At 44.7% G+C, this 19,220-nt stretch overlaps 1 protein-coding gene across 1 annotated transcript in view; it reads right to left on the bottom strand.

The window, feature by feature from the left end:
• Positions 1-19,220, bottom strand: part of FNTB (farnesyltransferase, CAAX box, beta) — a 66,750-nt gene that overhangs the window by 40,128 nt on the left and 7,402 nt on the right. The window contains exon 2 of the mRNA XM_019451547.2: positions 11,425-11,489. Coding sequence (XP_019307092.1) covers positions 11,425-11,489 — 65 coding nt within the window. The remainder of the gene's footprint in view (positions 1-11,424; positions 11,490-19,220) is intronic.

Genomic DNA, 19,220 nt, shown 5'->3' with positions numbered 1-19,220 from the left:
CACCTGCATGAGCAGGGCAAAGGACAGGGGCTGCAGGGGGCCACACTTCTCGCTTGGTCTCACAGAAGAGGCCTGTGTGATTACAGAAGGAATGAAAAAAGAACAGAACGGCAAGACGTCCCCTGTGCTTACTGATAACACAAATTAAAAAAGAACTGTTCTGTTTTCTAGGTGATCCATTCCAAAATTGTTTGGGGCACCTGGGTGGCTCAGTCAGTTAGGCTTCTGACTCTTGATTCGGCTCAGGTCATGATCTCATGGTTCGTGGGTTCAAACCCCAAGTCGGGCTCTGCACTGACAGTGCGGAGTCTACTTGGGATGCTCTCTCTCTCCCTCTCTCTCTCCCTCACTCTCTGCCCCTCCCCCATTCACATACATGCACGCTCTCTCTCAAATAAACTTTAATGAGTTTTTTTTTGTTTTGGTTTTGTTTTTTGAGAGAGAGAGACAGACAGACAGACAGAGCCTGAGTGGGGGGCAGGCAGAGAGAGAAGGAGACACAGAATCTGAAGCAGGCTCCAGGCTCTGAGCTGTCAGCACAGAGCCCGATGCGGGGCTTGAACTCACGAACTGTGAGATCATGACCTGAGCTGAAGTTGGACGCTCAACCGAGACATCCAGATGCCCCTCTCAAATAAACTTAAAAAAATAAATAAATAAAATAAAATAAAACAAAAATTGTTTATTGAACTCCCACCGTACCATGCTCAGAGTAAAGCCATTAATGTAGTCTTCACCTCAGAAAGTCTCTCAGTTCAGTACTGGAAATGACTTAAAGACACAAGTGGCTACGATATAAAAAACAAATGGGTAGATTTCATGAAGGAAACAGATAAAATACTACCAAGGCTCTAAAGCCAGGGGCTGGGGGCGTCTCATTAAGAAAGGAACGATCAGGAAAGGTCGTGTGGAAGAAGAGGAGTATAAGGCGGGTGGCCACGGTAGAGGGAAAAAAATGTTTACTGGTAGAGAGGGTGAGGAGATGGTAGCCAGAAGGAAAAGAAACGAGCAGGTTCAGACGAGTGCTGTCCAAAAGAACTTTGTCAGCAATGATGGGAACGGTATCTGTGCTGTCCAACAGGCAGCTACCAGCCACAAGCGGCTACTGGGCGCATGAAGTGTGCCAGTGCGACTGAGGAGATGAATTTCAAATTTTGTTGCATTTTAGTTAATTTAAGTTTAAATAGCTGCGGGAGGCAAACGGCCACTGTATGGTGGAGCGCAGGTATAAAGTGCGCAAGAGGTGTGGGGGAATCTGGCCTGAATATTAGGAATAAAGGACAAATGGCCAAAAAGGCAATGCAAGCCCTTTTATAGGGGTCTGGGATGCCAGCTAAGGAATTTCTACTCAATTTTAGTAGGCAGAGGTAGACCCTGGAGGTTTTCTTCTTCTTCTTTTTTTTTTTTTTTCCACTTCAACTGTGTTTATTTTTTTATCGAAGCATAGTTGGCACACAATGTTAACATCAGTTTCAAGTGTATTACCTAGTGATTCAACAAGTTTATGCATTATGCTGTGCTCACCACAAGTGAAGCTACCATCTATCACCAATATCTCTGTCTGACTTATTTCACTTAGCATAATACCTTCTAGGTCCATCCATGTTGTTGCAAATGGCAAGATCCCATTCTTTTTTTTATGGCTGAGTAATATTCCATTATGTATATATACCACATCTTTATCTATTCATCTATTGATGGACACTCAGGGTTGCTTCCATATCTTGGCTATTATAAATTTTTTTAATGTTTATTTATTTGGGGGGGGCACAAAAGTGGGGGAGGGACAGAGAGAAAGGGAGACACAGAATCTGAAGCAGGCTCCAGACTCTGGGCTGTGAGCACAGAGCCTGACATGGGGCTCAAATCCACGAACCACGAGATCATGACCTGAGCCGAAGTCGGATGCTTAACCGAGACACCCAGGTGCCCCCGTATCTTGGCTATTATAAATAATGCTGCAATAAGCACAGGGATGCATATATCTTTTCAAATTAGTTTTTTTGCTTTCTTTGGGTAAATACCCAGTAGCGGAATTACTGGATCATATGGTATTTCTTATTTTAAATGTTGAGCAACCTCCATACTGTCTCCCACAGTGGCTGCATCAGTTTGCATTCCCACCAACAGTGCAGTAGGGTTCTTTTCCCCCTACATCCTCACCAATGCTTGTTATTTCTTGTCTTTTTCATTCTAGCCATGTATAAGGTGAAGTCCTGAAGGCTTTGAGCTGAGAAAAAAAATGAAAAAAACTAAGCTTTTAGAAAAATTATCTGGCAGCAGTAGGCGTTCAACATGTGTTTACAAAGGAGACTGAGTGAAAGCACTAAGCATGGAGAGAGATGAGGTGGGAACACTGGGTAAGGCGGGTGCCAAGAATCTACCAGAGTAGAAGTCCTTAGAGCACTTGGGGCTTAACACCATGGTGACCCACGGGCAGGGGGGCTGTATGGCACGGGAAGTCTATGTGGGTGAGGACGTCAGTCGCACTGTTGGAAACACATGTGAGACTCAGGAGAAGGCTCCAAGTGACACAGACAGACTAGGAGTCATTTACCTGCATGCAGGTGACAGGTGAGGCTGCAGGAGTAGAGGACAAAGCAGAGAGAAAAATCTGTATGCTGAACTGGGGGAGAACCCATCTTTAAGGGCTCAGAGGCTGAGGAGCCAGAGGAGAGAATTAAAGAACGCTGCATATGTGGGAGGAGGACAAAGGCAATGTTGTGTCCCAGGTGAAACAGGAGGAGAGACCTCCATGGAGGTATTTAACAGTCGCAGATGATGCGGCAAGACTGAGGAAAAAGAGAACAAACGATAAAGTGGCTGGTGACCTTAGGAGAGTTCAGGGAGCAGAGAGAGCAGATTCCAGATCACAAAGAAGAAGAGAAGGACAGACTCACTTTCTCTTTCAAGGAGCTCCAAGGGTCAGGACTCAGGGAGTGCCCACTCTGTGCGGGCCGAGCATCCTGCACGGATCAGTGGACACTGACCCTGCTCCCCAGAGCTACAGCCCTGTGTCCAGAGGTGGACACCGATGAGCCACTGGCAGCCGGGGCCCCATCCGACAAACAGAAAGCCTGACGGGCTCTGGCAGCACACAGGAAGGCACAGAGGATCAGAACTAACTTCCCAAAGGACACAGCACTACGTCAAGAAACGAAGGAGACCCGGGACATGAGTTAGCCAGCCAAAAAGAAGGGGATGGGGCAGGCGCTTCAGGAAAGGAACAATGTGGCACGTTTGTGTAGGGTCAGTTCAGCGGGAGCAGATGTACAAGGTAGTGAGCCATGAGCAATCAGACGGGAGAGGTACGGAGGCGTCAGACCACGCAGGACTTATAAATGCGTGGGGAGTTTGACTTTAAACCGAAGAGCAAATGGGAGTCACTGTGCTTCAAGCATCAGATGGCCCTTGAAAAGTCCATGCTAAGTAAAAGAAGCTGTCACAGAAAGACCACATAGTGTATCATTCTGTTTATACGAAATGTCCAGAAGAGGCAAATCCACAGCTGAAGTGGTTGCCAGGGGCTGGCTGGGAACAGAGGGATGGGAGGGGGATAGCTAAGGGGGACAGAATTTCTCTGCGCGGTGATGAAAATGTTCTAAATTAACCGTGGTGATGGCTACACAACCCTGTCAATAGACTAAAAACCACTGAATTGTACACTTTAAATGGGTGAATTATATGATATCCGATATCTGAATTGTATCTCAAAGCTGTTACAAAAAAATAAAAGGCAAGTAAAAAAAAATTCTTTTTTTTTTTTTAAGTTTAGTTATTTTGAGAGAGAGAGAAAGAGAAAGTGCAAGTGGGGAAGGGGTAGAGAGAGAGAGAAGCCCAAGCAGGCTTCTGTCAGCATGGTACCCGACGTGGGCCTCAAACTCACGAACCTCGAGATCATGACCTGAGCCACCCGGGTGCCCCCCAAGTAAAAAAATTCTAAGGCAGTGGCTGAAGTATTTTAGGCATGGGAAAGACATGGTCAGATCTGCATTTTCTAGATGGCAGGAGTGGCAGCAGGCTGAATGGGCTAGGGTAAGACTAGTGACAGGAAACCAAACCCACAATCTAAGTGTGTCTGTGGTGTGTGTGGGGGTGGGGGTGGGGGGAGAAAGACAACAGAGTGGCAGCCTGATGGGGCACTGGGGGGAAGGCAAGTGGTTCAGCCACAGAAGAGGTAAAAAATGCTTGAGAGCCAAGATGCTGAAGATGCAAAAGCCCAGAGAAAATCCACCAGCAAAGACCCCCAACGAAGAGGGAGGAGGGTTGGGGTGGAGAGTTCTGGGTTCCTTCTCCAGGCTTCCTGTTTGTTTTCCCAGGAAGAGGAGGGATTTGCTTAGGTGCGCAGTCTAGGAGAGTCTGGCAATAAGGAAGGACGCTCCATTCTCAGAGACAGACATCATGAGAGTGTGACATTAGACAAACACAGGACTTGGAAGTGGGGGAGGGGGGAGGAAACTCATGCGGGACAACCTGGAGTTCTCAGGAGTCAGGGGCAGGAGCAGGGGAGAGTTGTGGCTTGGCCACTGGGGGAACGTGTTAGGAACCGTACAAGAGGTGAGGATAAGAGGAGCGCGCGGAGGTAGTGAAGGCCTCACTGGAGCGGGTGGGACCACTTCTGGTGAAGCCACACGGCAGGCGCCGTCACAGCACTTTGCTCCTTGGAAATCTCAACGGGACCCTTCAGCAGAAGCAGGGAGACGGATGCCATGGGAAGGACCAGGAGGGTGGGACGAGAAGGAACGGAACGAGACCAGGGAACTGGTGAAACAGCTCACAGTCATGCTGGCCCAGGCAGAGAGGCTGGGGGCGGGGGGGGGGGGGAGCAGGATGGAGTGCAGGCGAGGAGAACCCCAAGCCAGGTGGGGGCAAATACAGAAAGTGGAGGCAGATCGCCCAATTTCTAACTCGGAAAGGACTGACTCACAGTGGGGTTTTCTACAGGTCAGCCCTCTTCTGTTGAAGAAACAGTCACGGGAATTTGAATACGCCAAATACCTTGAGATGCTAAGCCACAGAGCGAGGGGAGAAGGGAAAGCCGAAGAGATCACCAGCCACCTCATTCGGAAATGGGAGGCCAGAGAGCATTAAAGGTCTCCTGTAAAGAAGGGTCTGTGACCCTGAGCACAATGCGGGGGAAAGGGGCCAGGTGAGAAAGGGATGTGTGTACTGCGATTCCCCGGTCAGTAGGCCTCCCCACTCCGATCCATGTAACTCCGAGGAGAGCTCACACCTGGCTTCAGCACCTGTGCCCAGCACAGCGCAGGCTCTCAACATCTGTTTGTCAAATGAACAGAAGAAAGAATAAAGGCACCGTAAGGACAGTTTCCGATGGACCTAATGAGACTGTTCTCCCTGGATATATGTCCCTTCAACTTAAAAGAATGATAAACCTCCAGGGGAGTTCAGGTTCACTCAGAGACAGCAAGGAGAGGGGAGGCTAGACTGGCTCAGCGGTCAGCTCTCGCTCATGCTCACACCCACCGTGCTGAGGAGACCCGCCGGCCAAAGCTGACCTTCATGGTGGGACTGAGGATTCTGAGAGAGCCCAACTAGGCACCTAAGCGCGCACCTAAGTAAATCCCTCCTCTTCCTGGGAAAACAGGAAGCCTGGAGAAGAAACTCTTTTCCTTGTCTTCTCAGCACTCCTCACTTGACAAGCAAGGGGCCTTTCAGTCACTACAAAACGAAAGACCTCAAGGGCAAATGCTTCCCTGCTGAGTCTGACTGACTCTTCAGGATCCTGCCTCTGGACACTTGGAACCTCACATGCCCAGAAACACCTAATTGAAGGGAGTCTCACTCACCTTTTATGCAGCACTGGGTTGGCCCCTGTGGGCAGGTTCCCCCACAGCGCCCTCCTAGCTGACCCTCACTCACAGCCAGGCCCTAGCAGCCCTACCAGGAGGGAACTGATAAGTTCCTCTGGCTTGTTTTATCTGAAGACCAGCCACATGCAGGAAAAGAGGAATTCTATGCGGAAAGCATTTCCACCAGGGAAACTACTCTCTTTCATTTTTGTCCACTTAATCATAAATACACACACACAGGCATGCACCCACATACATGCTAATGCCGATATGTATAGATTACTCTAAAATCTTGCAAAAGGTTTCTTTGTTGGGGTGCCTGGGTGGCTCAGTCAGTTAAGCATCCGACTTCAGCTCAAGTCATGATCTCATGGTTCGTGGGTTCAGGCCCCACATTGGGCTCTGTGCTGACAGCTCAGAGCCTGGAGCCTGCACTAGATTCCGTCTCTCCCTCTCTCTCTCTCTCTCTGCCCCTCCCCTGCCTGTGCGCTCACTCGCCCTCTCTCTCTTTCTCTCTCTCTCTCTCTCTCAAAAATAAACATTTGAAGGAAAAAAAAAAAAGGTTTCTTGGTTTATATAGAACTTCAAGGGCCACAATGCTAATTGACTGAATTTCAACTTCTCTGAGGCTTATGATTGTTTTAAATTAAAGGGTCATATATCCAACTTCTTTTGGCCAGCCACAAATTGTATAAGAGCCTTACTGTTTTGCACTCAACTGTGTCCCCCAAAATTCATATGTTGAATCCCTAACCCCTAGTATGATTGTATTTGGAGACACAGTCTTTAAAGAGGTATTTAAGGGGGCATCTGGGTGGCTCAGTCAGTTAAGCATCTGACTCCTGGTTTCAGTTCAGGTCATGATCTCATGGCTTCGTGGGTTCAAGCCCCGTACCAGGCTCTGCACTGACAGCGTGGAGCCTGCTTGGGATTCTCTCTCTCTCCCTCTCTCTCTGCCCCTCCCCCACTTGTGCTGTCTCTGTCTCTCTCAAAATAAATAAACAAACTTGAAAAAAAAACAAGAAGTATTTAAGGTTAAATGAGGTCTGGTGACCTTATAAGAAGAGGAAGAGACACGAGGGAGGAGCATACACAGGAAAGGCCACGTGAGGACGAAATGAGGAGGCGGCCACCTACAAGCCAAGGAGACAGACCTCAGGAGAAACCACCCCTGCTGGCACCTTGATCTTGGACCTCCAGCCTCTAAGACGGTGAGAAAATAAATTTCTGTTGTTTAAGCCACCCAGTCTGCGGCATTTCATTATAGCAGCCCTAACAAACTAATACCCTTGCCATTCCTTTATTCTCAATTCACCTCTTCCAAAAATCTTTTCTGTGTAACAAGTTAAAACTGAAAAGCTAGGGCTCCTTCCCTTTCCTTCCTCAATAAGTCAGCCCTAAACCCGTGCAATTAGGTGAAGCAGAACAACACAGGCTCTGTGCAGGAGTGGGGCGGCGGGGCAGGGAATCCAAGTGGATGAGAGGGCCATCTGTGTGGCTGTGCAGAGGGGGACAGGAGATGGGGACACACAAGAGAAATGATCAAGTAAGTAAACATGTTAAAGATATTGGGAGTCCAGTTCCGCTGTCCAAAAAGGAACTTAGAAATATATGTAATTGTATATTGTAAATACAACATAATTTCTTACTATGGCTTGAATCCCATTGGGTTACAAGACCCTTCATGATGTGCCTCTACCTACTTCTCTCCAACCTCAACTCATGCCCTCACCAAGCTCCAGTCACACTGCCTTCTTTGTGCCCTTTTCTTTGCAGTCTCAGGACTCCAGCTAATGCTGTTCCCTCTGCCTGGAACACTCCGACCACCTCCCAAACTGACCAACTCCTACTCTCCCTCTGGGTCTCATCCTGAGAGCCACTTTCTTTGAGAGGCCTTCCACTATAGACTGAATGTTCGTGACCCTTCAAAATTCAGGTGGAGATCCTAATCCCCAGTGTGATGGTATTAGGAAGTGGCATCTCTGGGAGGTGATTAGGTCATAGGAGTGGAGCCTCATGAAGGGATTAGTGACCCTATAAAAGAGGGTCCAGAGAGCTCCCTCACCCCTTCCTCACGTGAGGACACAGTAAAAAGATGGTCATCTATAACCAGGGAGTGGGCCCTCATCAGACATCAAATCTGCTGCTGCTTTGATCTTGGGCTTCCCAGCCCTAAAAATAAATGTTTGTTGTTTAAACCACTCAGTCTATGGTAAATTGTTGTAGCAGATGGAATAGACTCAGACACATTCCCTAACTTCCCAACCTAAAATACATCCTCTCTGTTCTTCTCTCAGAGCCTCCAATTCCCTTCTTTGACACTCACCCCATTGGTAATTCTGTATTTGCATTTGTTTGTTTAATGGCTACCTGCCCCATGAGGCTGAGAGCCCAGTAGGGGCAGGACCTGGGTCAGCCTTGACCACCCTGTTTCCCAAGAGGAAAATTACATGTGAATATGTGTGTGTGTGTGTGTGTGTGTGAGAGAGAGAGAGAGAGAGAGAGAGAGAGAGAGAGAGAGAGAGAGAGTGTGTGTGTGTGTGTGTGTGTGTGTGTGCTTAGTTGATGCATCTCAGATTTCTCACTAAAGCTAATGTAGTAAGTGGAAAAGAGTAAATTCACAAGTGTGTGGAATAGTGAGAATAACCACGGGGAATGAAAAATTAACTTTCACGGGAAAGCAGGCTACTGGCAAACAAAAGTGTTGAAAGCATCTCACTCCAGGACAGGATGCAGGTTTCACAGTTTTAGAGAAGGAGGGAAATCATTTATAGAATAGGGAATAATTGTAGGATGGATCAACATTCAGCTTCAGCCTTGAACTTCAGCCAAATCTGGTAGATATCTGGCTGTGGCACTGGAAGGTTCAATAGGCAAATGTCTCCCTCAGCATCATTCCTAGCATCCCTGGACCTGTGCGTGGTCAGTGGTCCTGAGTGTGTGTGCGATTCTATCACACGGATCGGTATCATAGCCTCAAAGACAAACAAGCCATGCCGTTTAGATTTATTGCTAATAACAGAATATTCAGCTCAGCTAAAAAAGCAGCTTTGTTCCTGCATTGTGTCACGCTTTTTACATTTGACATCTAAAACGCTGAATATTGAAATTGTGAGAATATTTTAAAAATTTGCTAAATTTTCAGGTTTATTCTTTCATCCTAGAAGTTTGTTCTAGGATGTGATATCTGGCTTTAGCCTTCTATTGATATGTTGATTTATATCCACCATTCACTCAGCCATTCAGCAAAATATGTAACATCTCTAACATTAATTAGCGTGCTGTGACATAATGAAATGTTTACTGGCATCCTTTAAAACACTCATTTTTAGAGGCAACAATGACAAAATGGGAAATGTCAGATTCCTGAAATAAACCCAGAGCCCTGATATATTCTCTTTCTAAGAGGATCCAAACCCAAGAGGAACATTTTTGTTTTCCACCCACACCTGACCTAAGACCTCTGAATTCAGGGGATTTAATGGTTTTTATTGTCCTCCACAACCACTTCCAAAACACAACTTCTTCCTTCCAGACTATGTAACCTCCCATTCCCCCTCAGAATAAAAGAAAAGTCCCAGGGCTCTATTCTGATGGTGGGTGGAAAGGGATGTCAAATGATCAAAGGTCCCTTTGGGGACCCTGGGGACATGTATGTGTGCACAGAGCCTTAGACAGTAGACAGAGACTCAGCCCAATCAGGTGAGTCACCGGGGAAGCAACTGCTAAACACAAAGACCCACTGAAAGCAATCACGCCCCTCACCACCACCAAGTCCCTCCGCCTCTGGGGAAGCCTCCCCTGGACTGGGCAGAGTTGGTGCCTACCTGCCCCCTTCAGCTGTTTATTTACTTTTCTGTAAAAATACTCTGCTGTATCTTTAGCACAAATGGTAGATTACTTCATATATTTTTCTGTATTTTTATTTTTCCATTTAATGTATCTTAAGAGATTATTCTAAGATAGAAACCATATTTAAATAAAAATCTGGAAGAAAATAAATGTTTTTTAAAACCTACTTTAAAAAAATCTTTGGATTAAAAAATTTTTTTAAAAAGTGGGGGTGGGGGGGGCGGGGAGAGCACCTGGGTGGCTCAGTCGGTTAAGCGTCTGATGTCAGCTCAGGTCAGGATGCCATGGCTCCTGAGTTCGAGCCCCGTATCAGGCTCCGTGCTGACAGCTCAGGGCCTGGAGCCTGCTTCGGATTCTGTCTCCCTCTCTCTGTCCCTCCCCTGCTTGCACTCTGTCTCTCTCTCTCAAAAATAAAAATAAAGGTTTAAGAAAAAATTTAAAAATTTTATTATTTAAGTAGAGGTGACATACTATGTTATATTAGTTTTAGCCCCCGAGCTGTCTAAACAAATGAGCTTCATTTCCTAATCTCCAGCTGTGGCATTCATTTATTGAGGCCTGACCTTTAGGTTAACACAGAGATTTAGTTTAGCAGTTAGGGAAAACGCTCCTTTCATTAGTTGGTAATTTCCCTCTTTCTTTTCCCAGGGAAGAAAAACAAAGATAACCTTCCTACCTGCCTTTCCCTTTTTTCCAGTTTGCCTTTTCCAATGATTTTCTGCCTTGGCTCATCAGAACTTGCAGAAGAAAATCTCTTTTTCAAGGAAATAGTGGCAAACTACAATGGTGGGGAATAAAAGCCACAAGGTTCACTCAGGCTAGAACCATGTGTCACGCTTCAGTCAGTGAAGGCACCCAGGCGCAGGGGCTTGGGCAGGGTCACCTGCCCTCCGCTCCCTACAGCCAATCAGCCAGCAGCCCCGCTCGCCTTGGCCCAGAGGTGGTCCAGACAGCATGCTGTGTCACTGAGGTAAAATGATGGCCACACACAGCTTCAGACTACTGATCCATCCTGATGGCTGGAAATGTGATACAGTCCGGTTCTAGAGGAACAACCCGTGACAGGAAGAGGCATGCTAATAAAGGGAGGCAAGAACCTCAGGAAGCTCTAGTGTGATACGGTATAAGCTAGAAACAAGAGAAAATAAAGGTTCAACTTAACTAATAAGTTTCTGCTTATAATCCCCTTTTTGGAATCTCTGACATCAAATTGCTTAGAAATCTTTAACTTGCTAAGTGCCAAGGAAAGCAAAAAGGCGCTGTTTATTTTCTCCCCAGAAACTGAATCCCTGGGAGCAGCTGCACGCTTAGCAACAGGGGCCAGGCTGGGAGAAGGCGCAGCTCGGCCCATCCTCCCATCAGATCACAGCATACATCAAGAGAATCCATCCTTTGCTGCCCCCTTGGGCTCTACATCTGTTTCAAAGCATAATCTGAGAAAGAAAACCACCAGAGTAGCAGGTCACAACTGAGCAGCAGAAACATGAATTTCCTCTCCCCGTCTTCAGAGCTCAGAGTTCAGGCCTTGAGGGGTACCCCCACATAACACAGGCTGGCTCAGCTTGAGGAGAGCATCTCCTCTAAACCACTAACAGAGGAAGGGCTTGGGGTCACATGCTTACCCAGGGCACTACAAGGTCAAGAAACCCGTCTCATGGCAGACTTATCCCCCAGGTTGAACAGGCTCATCATGGAGGAAAGAAGAAAGGCTCACAGAGGAGGGGGTGTTCTCCCAGATCCCCTCAAACTCCTAAATGCTTACCTTGGTACAAGGTGGTTGAACTTGTAAGAACTGAAGACGTCTTGGATCTTTTCTTCTACTTTTGCCTGGTAAGAACGCAGGAGATGGGAGAGAGAGAAAACAAATACCAATGAGCCTCTATCAACTTTTTCTTCCTGTTGCCACAAATGCCCATTGGTTGCAGTTGCCTGGTGTGGTTTTGTACTTCACGATACTGTAAGACTAGAAACAGGGACTCGGCAGGGTGACAGGCTCAGGACAGAAGAAACAGAGAATGATCTATACCAGGCTGGCATTACAATCGACTTCTGAAGTAAACCATCCAAATATCCAAACTAATGGCAGTTCTGGAGTTTGGCACACTGGCATCAGTTACTTAGGAAGCAGACAAGGCATTTTGCTTGAGAGATTTATGCTCACCTGCTCTATGAAGTTCTTTAGGTGTTCACTTAACTGGCCATTCACAAATACAAAATTAATTCCTACCAAGGGTCATACTCCTTATTGGCAGATCGAACCATTTAAATACAGATTGAACAGTATTAAAATTCCCTAAGGGATTTACAAGAACATCATCGATCACTGAAACACCAAAGAAACAGCACATCTGGTCATTGGTCCTAAGTCACAGAAAGGACTCCACAGTCCCATAACATGAAGGATCTCGGAAAATCAGGTCACAAAAAAAAGCGGATCCCCTGTTTCCCCTGAAGACCTATCACAACACGGTCACACAGTTCAGCTTCTGTAAGGAAAGGGTCCAGCAATGCAGGAGTGGATTGGTTAACAGGATATAGGGTTTCTCCTTCACTGGCATCCCTGTTCTTTGTAGTGAGGCATGTCCTCATTGAGATTTCAAGATACATAATAATGTCCTCTCTGGGAATTTCAAAATATATTCTTTATTTCCGAATCATCCACCGAGTTAGAGCATCTAGTCCCTTGACGTGTGTGCAAGAATTATTTGTGATGAGGAGGGGAGCGCTGATGTGAATCATCTAAAATGGCAGCCAGTCTCAAATCATTTATACTTGGTTTTAGGATATACTTTGGTATTTGACTATAAGCTGAAAGGGACAGAAAAATATACAAAAAACATACGTCAGTAAGATCATAAAGATTTGCCTACAATATACTGTTAGAGCTAAGTGAATTGATGAGTTCTGAATGAAACAAAACCAAGTGGGAGGAAAACTCACTTCCTTTACCCCAGTACAAATCCACACGACTTAGTAATATTGCAGGGCAAATGGATCACTTCCTTAGCATTCTGACGTTGAGACCCCTAGGAAGAAAAGCATTCAGCCAAGAGACCCACCTCAGCTCCCCCTAGTACAACACAGCAGCCAAGTACTAGATGAGGAAAATGGAGGTTTATCGCTAAACTTGAACACCTGACAGACATAAAGCAGAAAGTGCTTAAAATATTCCCAACACAGTGTCATTTCTCTTCGGATTTCCTAATCACTCTTCTGCAGAATGAACAAGTGATATTCCAATGCAGTTAGTAACGAACTCATGCCTGAAAATCTAAGTTATGAATTCTAATAAATACCTGAGTGTTATAGGTCAGCTGTTCATAAAAATGGACAAATAACAATTCCCTTTATCTTCTCTTAAGAAATGGCATATTTTTGGGGTGCCTGGGTGGCTCAGTCAGTTTAGCGTCCGACTTCAGCTCAGGTCATGATCTCGCGGTCCATGAGTTCGAGCCCCGCGTTGGGCTCTGTGCTGACAGCTCAGAACCTGGAGCCTGTTTTAGTTTCTGTGTCTCCCACTCTCTCTGACCCTCCCCCATTCATGATCCGTCTCTCTCTGTCTCAAAAATAAATAAACGTTAAAAAAAAAAAAAGAAATGGCATATTTTTTGGGGCGCCTGGGTGGCTCAGTCGGTTAAATGGCCAACTTCAGCTCAGATCATGATCTCACAGTCTGTGAGTTCGAGTCCCACATTGGGCTCTGTGCTGACAGCTTGGAGCCTGGAGCCTTCTTCAGATTCTGTGTCTCCCTCTCTTTCTGCCCCTGCCCCATTCATGCTCTGTCTCTCTGCCTTTCAAAAATGAATAAATGCTAAAAAAAAAAAAAAAAAAAAAATCTTAAAAAAAACTGGCATATTTTTCTTTTTGAAAAAAAATTTGTTTTAATGTTTATTTTTTTTTTTTGAGAGAAAGACACAGAGTGTGAGTGGGGGAGAGGCAGAGAGAGGGAGACACAGAATCTGAAGCAGGATCCAGGCTCTGAGCTGTCTGCACAGAGCCCAACGCAGGGCTCAAACCCACAAACTGTGAGATCGTGACCTGAGCCAAAGGCAGATGCTTAACCGACTAAGCCACCCAGCACCCAAGAACTGGCATATTTTTCTAATGGCTTCATTGAGATATAATTCACACATCATTTGATTCATCTACTTAAAGTGCATGATTCAATGGCTTTTGGTCCACTCACAGAGTTGTGCATCCATCACCACAATCAATTCTAGAACATTTTCACTACCCAAGAAAGAAATGCTGCACCCATCAACAGTCACCCCCAACCCTCCACCCTCCCCAGCCCCTGTCAACCACCCATCTACTTTCTATCTTTATGGATTTGTCTATTCTGGATATTTCATATAAATGTAATCACATGATATACAGTCCTTTGTGACTGTCTTCTTTCACTTAGCATGTTTCCAAGCTTCATCCATGTTGTGGCATGGACCATTACTTCACTTCTTTTTATTGCCAAGTAAAATTCCATTTTATGGATATATCACATTTAGTTTATCATTCATCAGTTGATGGGCATTTGAGTTGTGTTCCCACTTTGGGACTATTACAAATAAAGTCACTATGAACATTCTTATACGGGTTTTTGGATGGACATATGTTTTCATTTCTACTTAGATACAGGCAGAGACCTAAGGCATGGAATGACTGGATCATATGGTAACTCTAGGTTTAACTCTTTGAGGAACTGTTAGGCTGTCTGTTTTTTTAAAGTTTATTTATTTATTTTGAGAGAGAGAGAGAGAGAGAGAGAGTGCCAGAGGGGAGGGGCAGAGAGAGGGAGAGAGAATCCCAAGCAGGCTTCTCACTTGTCAGCGCAGAGCCTGATGAGGAGCTTGAACCAAACTGTGAGATCATGACCTGAGCCCAAGAGTTGGATGCTTAACCGACTGAGCCACCAAGGTGCCCCTAGACTGTTTTCCAAAGCAGGAATACCATTTTACATTTCCACAGGCAATGTATGAGTGTTCTACTTTCTTCACACCCTTACCAACACATGTTATTCTTTTTTTTTTTTTTTAACGTTTATTTATTTTTGAGCCAGAGAGAGACAGAACATGAACGGGGGAGGGTCAGAGAGAGGGAGACACAGAATCTGAAACAGGCTCCAGGCTCTGAGCTGTCAGCACAGAGCCCGACGCGGGGCTCAAACTCACGGACCGCGAGATCATGACCTGAGCCAAAGTCGGCCGCTTAACCGACTGAGCCACCCAGGCGCCCCCCCAACACATGTTATTCTCTGTGGGTTTGGTTATACCCATCCTAGTGGCTGTGACGCAATGTTTCATTGATTGCAATTCTCTGATGGCTAATGATGTTGACTATCTTTTTAGGGGCTTATTGGCCATTTGTATATCTTCTTTAGAGAAATGTCTATTCAGATACTTCATTCTTTTTTTTTTATTATTGTTGTCCTTTTATTACTGAGCTGTAATAATTCCTTATATATTCTAAACACAATCCCTTATCAAACACATGATTTACAAAAATTTACTCCCAGTCTATGTGTTGTCTTTAGGAACTGGTATATCTTAGAAAAGGATCGCTAGAGCTCACAGTATGGTTTCTAGAGTACAACTTTAACGTTTATTTATTTTTCAGAGACAGAGAGAGACAGCACAAGCAGGGGAAGGGCAGAGAGAGAGGGAGACACGGAATCTGAAGCAGGCTCCAGGCTGTGAGCTGTCAGCACAGAGCCCAATGCAGGGCTCAAACCCACGAACCGCGAGATCATGACCTGAGCTGAAGTCGGACACTTAGCCAACTGAGCCACCCAGGCACCCCTAGAGTACAACTTTAAAAATAATGCTTAGCAATTAGCCTGCAAATGTTTTGACAAACAGTAATGGATTAATATAGAAATTAAAAAGAACTCATCTGAGGGGGCGCCTGGGTGGCTCAGTCGGTCGTGCATCCATCCGACTCTTGATTTCGGCTTAGGTCATGATATCACGATTATGGGATCAAGACCCGCATCAGCTCCATGCTGGGCGTGGAGCCTGCTTAATAAAGAACTCATCTGGTGTAGAGAAAAATCAAAGTAATCTCCACAACATGCAACATCCTTTTTTGCCTTCCCTTCTCCCCACATAGCCTGCCAAGTGTTATATAAAATCTGAGTAAATTTGTTACCGAGAAGACGTAAGCATTCTTTGCTCTGATTTGTGTAGCAGAAGGAAAGCAGATAAGCTATTTGTATACAAAGGCATTACCATAGCAGGCCTGAGGCTGCTATCCTTAGAAAGTCCAGCTTGAAAGGTTGACCCTTGGATGCTGTCTGGAAACCTGAATTTGGAGACACTCCCCACCATTCCCAGAACTGATGAGTGGCTCACTGTCCTGAAACTGCATACACAATCTTGTTTATGCTCAACAGCTACTTTCTTTCTGGGAGTCTGGAATGTGGAGACGTGCTGAGCAGAAGGTATGTATGTGACGAACCCCCACTAAAAACCATGAGCCCCAAGTATCTAACAAGCTTCTCTGGTAGACAGCACTTTGCATGTGTTGTTACAATTTGATGCCCGAGAAATGAAGCACGTCCTGTGTGACTCCACTGGCAGAGGACTCTTGGAAGCTTGTGTCTGGTTTCCTCCAGACTTCACCCTGTGAGCCTTTCACTTGCTGATTTCGCTTTGTAGGCTTTTGCTGTAATAAATCATAACCACGAGTACAACCTATATACTGAATTCTCTGAATCCCTGTAGTGAATCAACTAGGGGTAGTCTTGGGGACCTCCAACACATTAGGAGATTTAGAAATTTAGCCTTTGGGATAGAATTAAGGGAAGCAGTCCTAACAACAGTTTAATATATACAGGCAAGATCTATAACCAAGTTCCTTTTAAAAATTTTATCAAAATCCTCACTTTAAATACAGGAAAAATGACATTAACTATTAAAAAAAAAACAAACCAAAGTTACCTCAGTCATGAAAACTCTGAATATATAGTTCTCAAATCAGAATTAAAAAAAAAAAAAATCAGCTTCAATACTGCATAGGGATGCTGAAGCGTGCCCACTTTCCCTGAACTCTCACTTTATCTTGGATTTCCACACTTCCTTTCTACCCCAAAGGAACAGACTATTCTATTCTAGTCAATCTCTCCTTTCAGCATGAGAACCCCAAAAGGCAAGGCAGTTACCAACGGGGACAATACAAAGGCTGATTAACAGCCACATAACAACAGATAATTTTCTTTTGCATAAATAGCAAAGGGCCCATAGGTTCATCTCCCTTGGGCACAGGGCACACAGTTCATGACCATGTTAATGAAAGTGATATGACTCTTTTGGGAGGAGGATGACGGCGTAAAGCATCTGATCTGTTTCAGAAACATTGCTATATGAAACGTTACAAGAAACGTCACCAGGATTAGTCACCAGAAGATTTAGTTTTAAGGGATTAGCTCTTCAAAATTTTTAAATAGCCTGGAAAAAAAAAATAACTTTGACTAATTCAAATCACACACACACATACACACACACACAAAGACAGAATCTTGAGGAGGGGGTGCCTGGGTGGCTCAGTTGGTTGAGTGTCTGACTCTTGATTTTGGCTCAGATCCAGCCCTGTGTTGGGCTCTGCACTGACAGTGTGGAGCTTGCTTGGGATTCTCTCTCTCTTTCTCTCTCTCTGCCCCTCCCCTGCTTGTTCTCTCTCAAAAATAAATAAATAACTTAAAATAAAATAAAATAAAATAAAATAAAATAAAATAAAATAAAATAAATCCTTTAATCATCTATATGACAGAAATTAGGTAGAGGGTAAACAGATGCTATCAACTGTTCTGTATACTTAATATTTTTTATAATAAAATGTTGGATGACGTGATTAAGGATCAAAACAAAACAAAACACTTAATACCCAAATTTCACCATGACTACTTTATCCAAGCATAAGAAAGATTTTTGAAAAGATAAATACATTTGCAGACACATATACAATGCATCCATATCCTAACCTGGCCTTGACTTTTGTACTTCTGTGGCCATCTTTGCCTCACCCCATTTTAGCAAGAATCCTACAAATTGGTTTAGCCAGCATCCCCCATCCTTTTTTTTTTTTTAATTCTGAAGTTAACACACAGTGTAGTCTTTTTTTTATCTAATAATTTATTTATTTTTTATAATTTACATCCAAATTAGTTAGTATATAGTAAAGCAATGATGTCAGTAGATTCCTTAATGCTCCTTACCCATTTAGCCCATACCCCCTCCCACAACCCCTCCAGCAACCCTCAGTTTGTTCTCCATATTTACGAGTCTCTTCTGTTTTGTCCCCCTCCCTGTTTTTATATTATTTTTGTTTCCCTTCCGTTATGTTCATCTGTTTTGTCTCTTAAAGTCCTCATATGAGTGAAGTCATATGATATTTGTCTTTCTCTAAGTTCACTTAGCATAATACCCTCCAGTTCCAACCACGTAGCTGCAAATGGCAAGATTTCATTCTTTTTGATTGCCAAGACATAGAGTGTAGTCTTGACTTAAGGAGTAGAACCCGGTGATTCATCTCTTATGAATCCCCGATCCTTATTATCTGGTCATCCTCAGTATCTGACTGGGTTCCTCATCCTCCACTGTCCCCCAGTGATGTCTGCTTACCCTGGCCTGCCTTGAGGAGGAATCCTGCTAAATTGGGTTAGCTAGAATTTCTTTCTCCTGACGAGTCCTCTTAGTAGGTTTCCATCCACCAATCCCTCCAGCTTGCTCCCTGACTATAAATTCCCACTTTCCCTTGTATTCAGAGTTGGGCCCAATCTCTCTCCCCTACCACAAACATCACCGTGGTAATAAAGTCTTGAATACAGACTTCCTTTTACAAGTGTCACAAGTAATTTTTCTCCTCATAATACTACCTATTGGGATGCCTGTATGGCTCAGCTGGTTTCGGCTCAGGTCATGATCTTACAGTTTGAGAGATCGAGCTCCGCATCAGGCTCTGTCGCCTGGTTGGGATTCTCTCTCTCTCTCTCTCTCTCTCCCCCTCCCCCCCGGCTTTGTCTGTCCCTCCCTCGTTCACGTGCGAAAGCACTCTCTCAAAATAAATGAACATTTTTTAAAAACAAAAATAAAAACAAACAAACAAAAAGAACACAACACCACCCACACCCACCAGCAGAGTCACTAAAGTTGAAAAAACCAACAACACCAAATGTTGGCAAGTTGTGGAGCAACCAGCGCTCTTATTATACAATGTGGGTGAGGGTATAAAATGTACAACCACTCTGGAAAAGGCCAGCAGTTTCTTATAAAACTCAGCATACACCCACCGCATGATGCAACAATTCCACTTTTAGGTCTCTCCTCAAGAGAAATGAAAATATATGCTCACAAAAAGACTTCTACAAGGATGTAGCATTGACAGCAGCTAATATCCAAAATCTAGAAGTAGCTCAGTTGTCCAAGAAGAGGGGAATAGATCTTAAAAATCAACAACTGTGTTAAAAAGAAAACCACAGGCCCAAATAAAGTCACTTATGCTAGGCCATGTCGCCAACCTGGGGCTTAATCATCTAACCTAACTGCACTTTCAACCTCCCCTAGAAAC

The sequence above is a fragment of the Panthera pardus genome, unplaced genomic scaffold (assembly GCF_024362965.1).
Source record: "Panthera pardus isolate Hobbes unplaced genomic scaffold, ASM2436296v1 HiC_scaffold_24, whole genome shotgun sequence".
Classification (NCBI taxonomy): Eukaryota; Metazoa; Chordata; class Mammalia; order Carnivora; family Felidae; genus Panthera; species Panthera pardus.
This window is presented reverse-complemented; position numbering and strand designations above follow the sequence as displayed.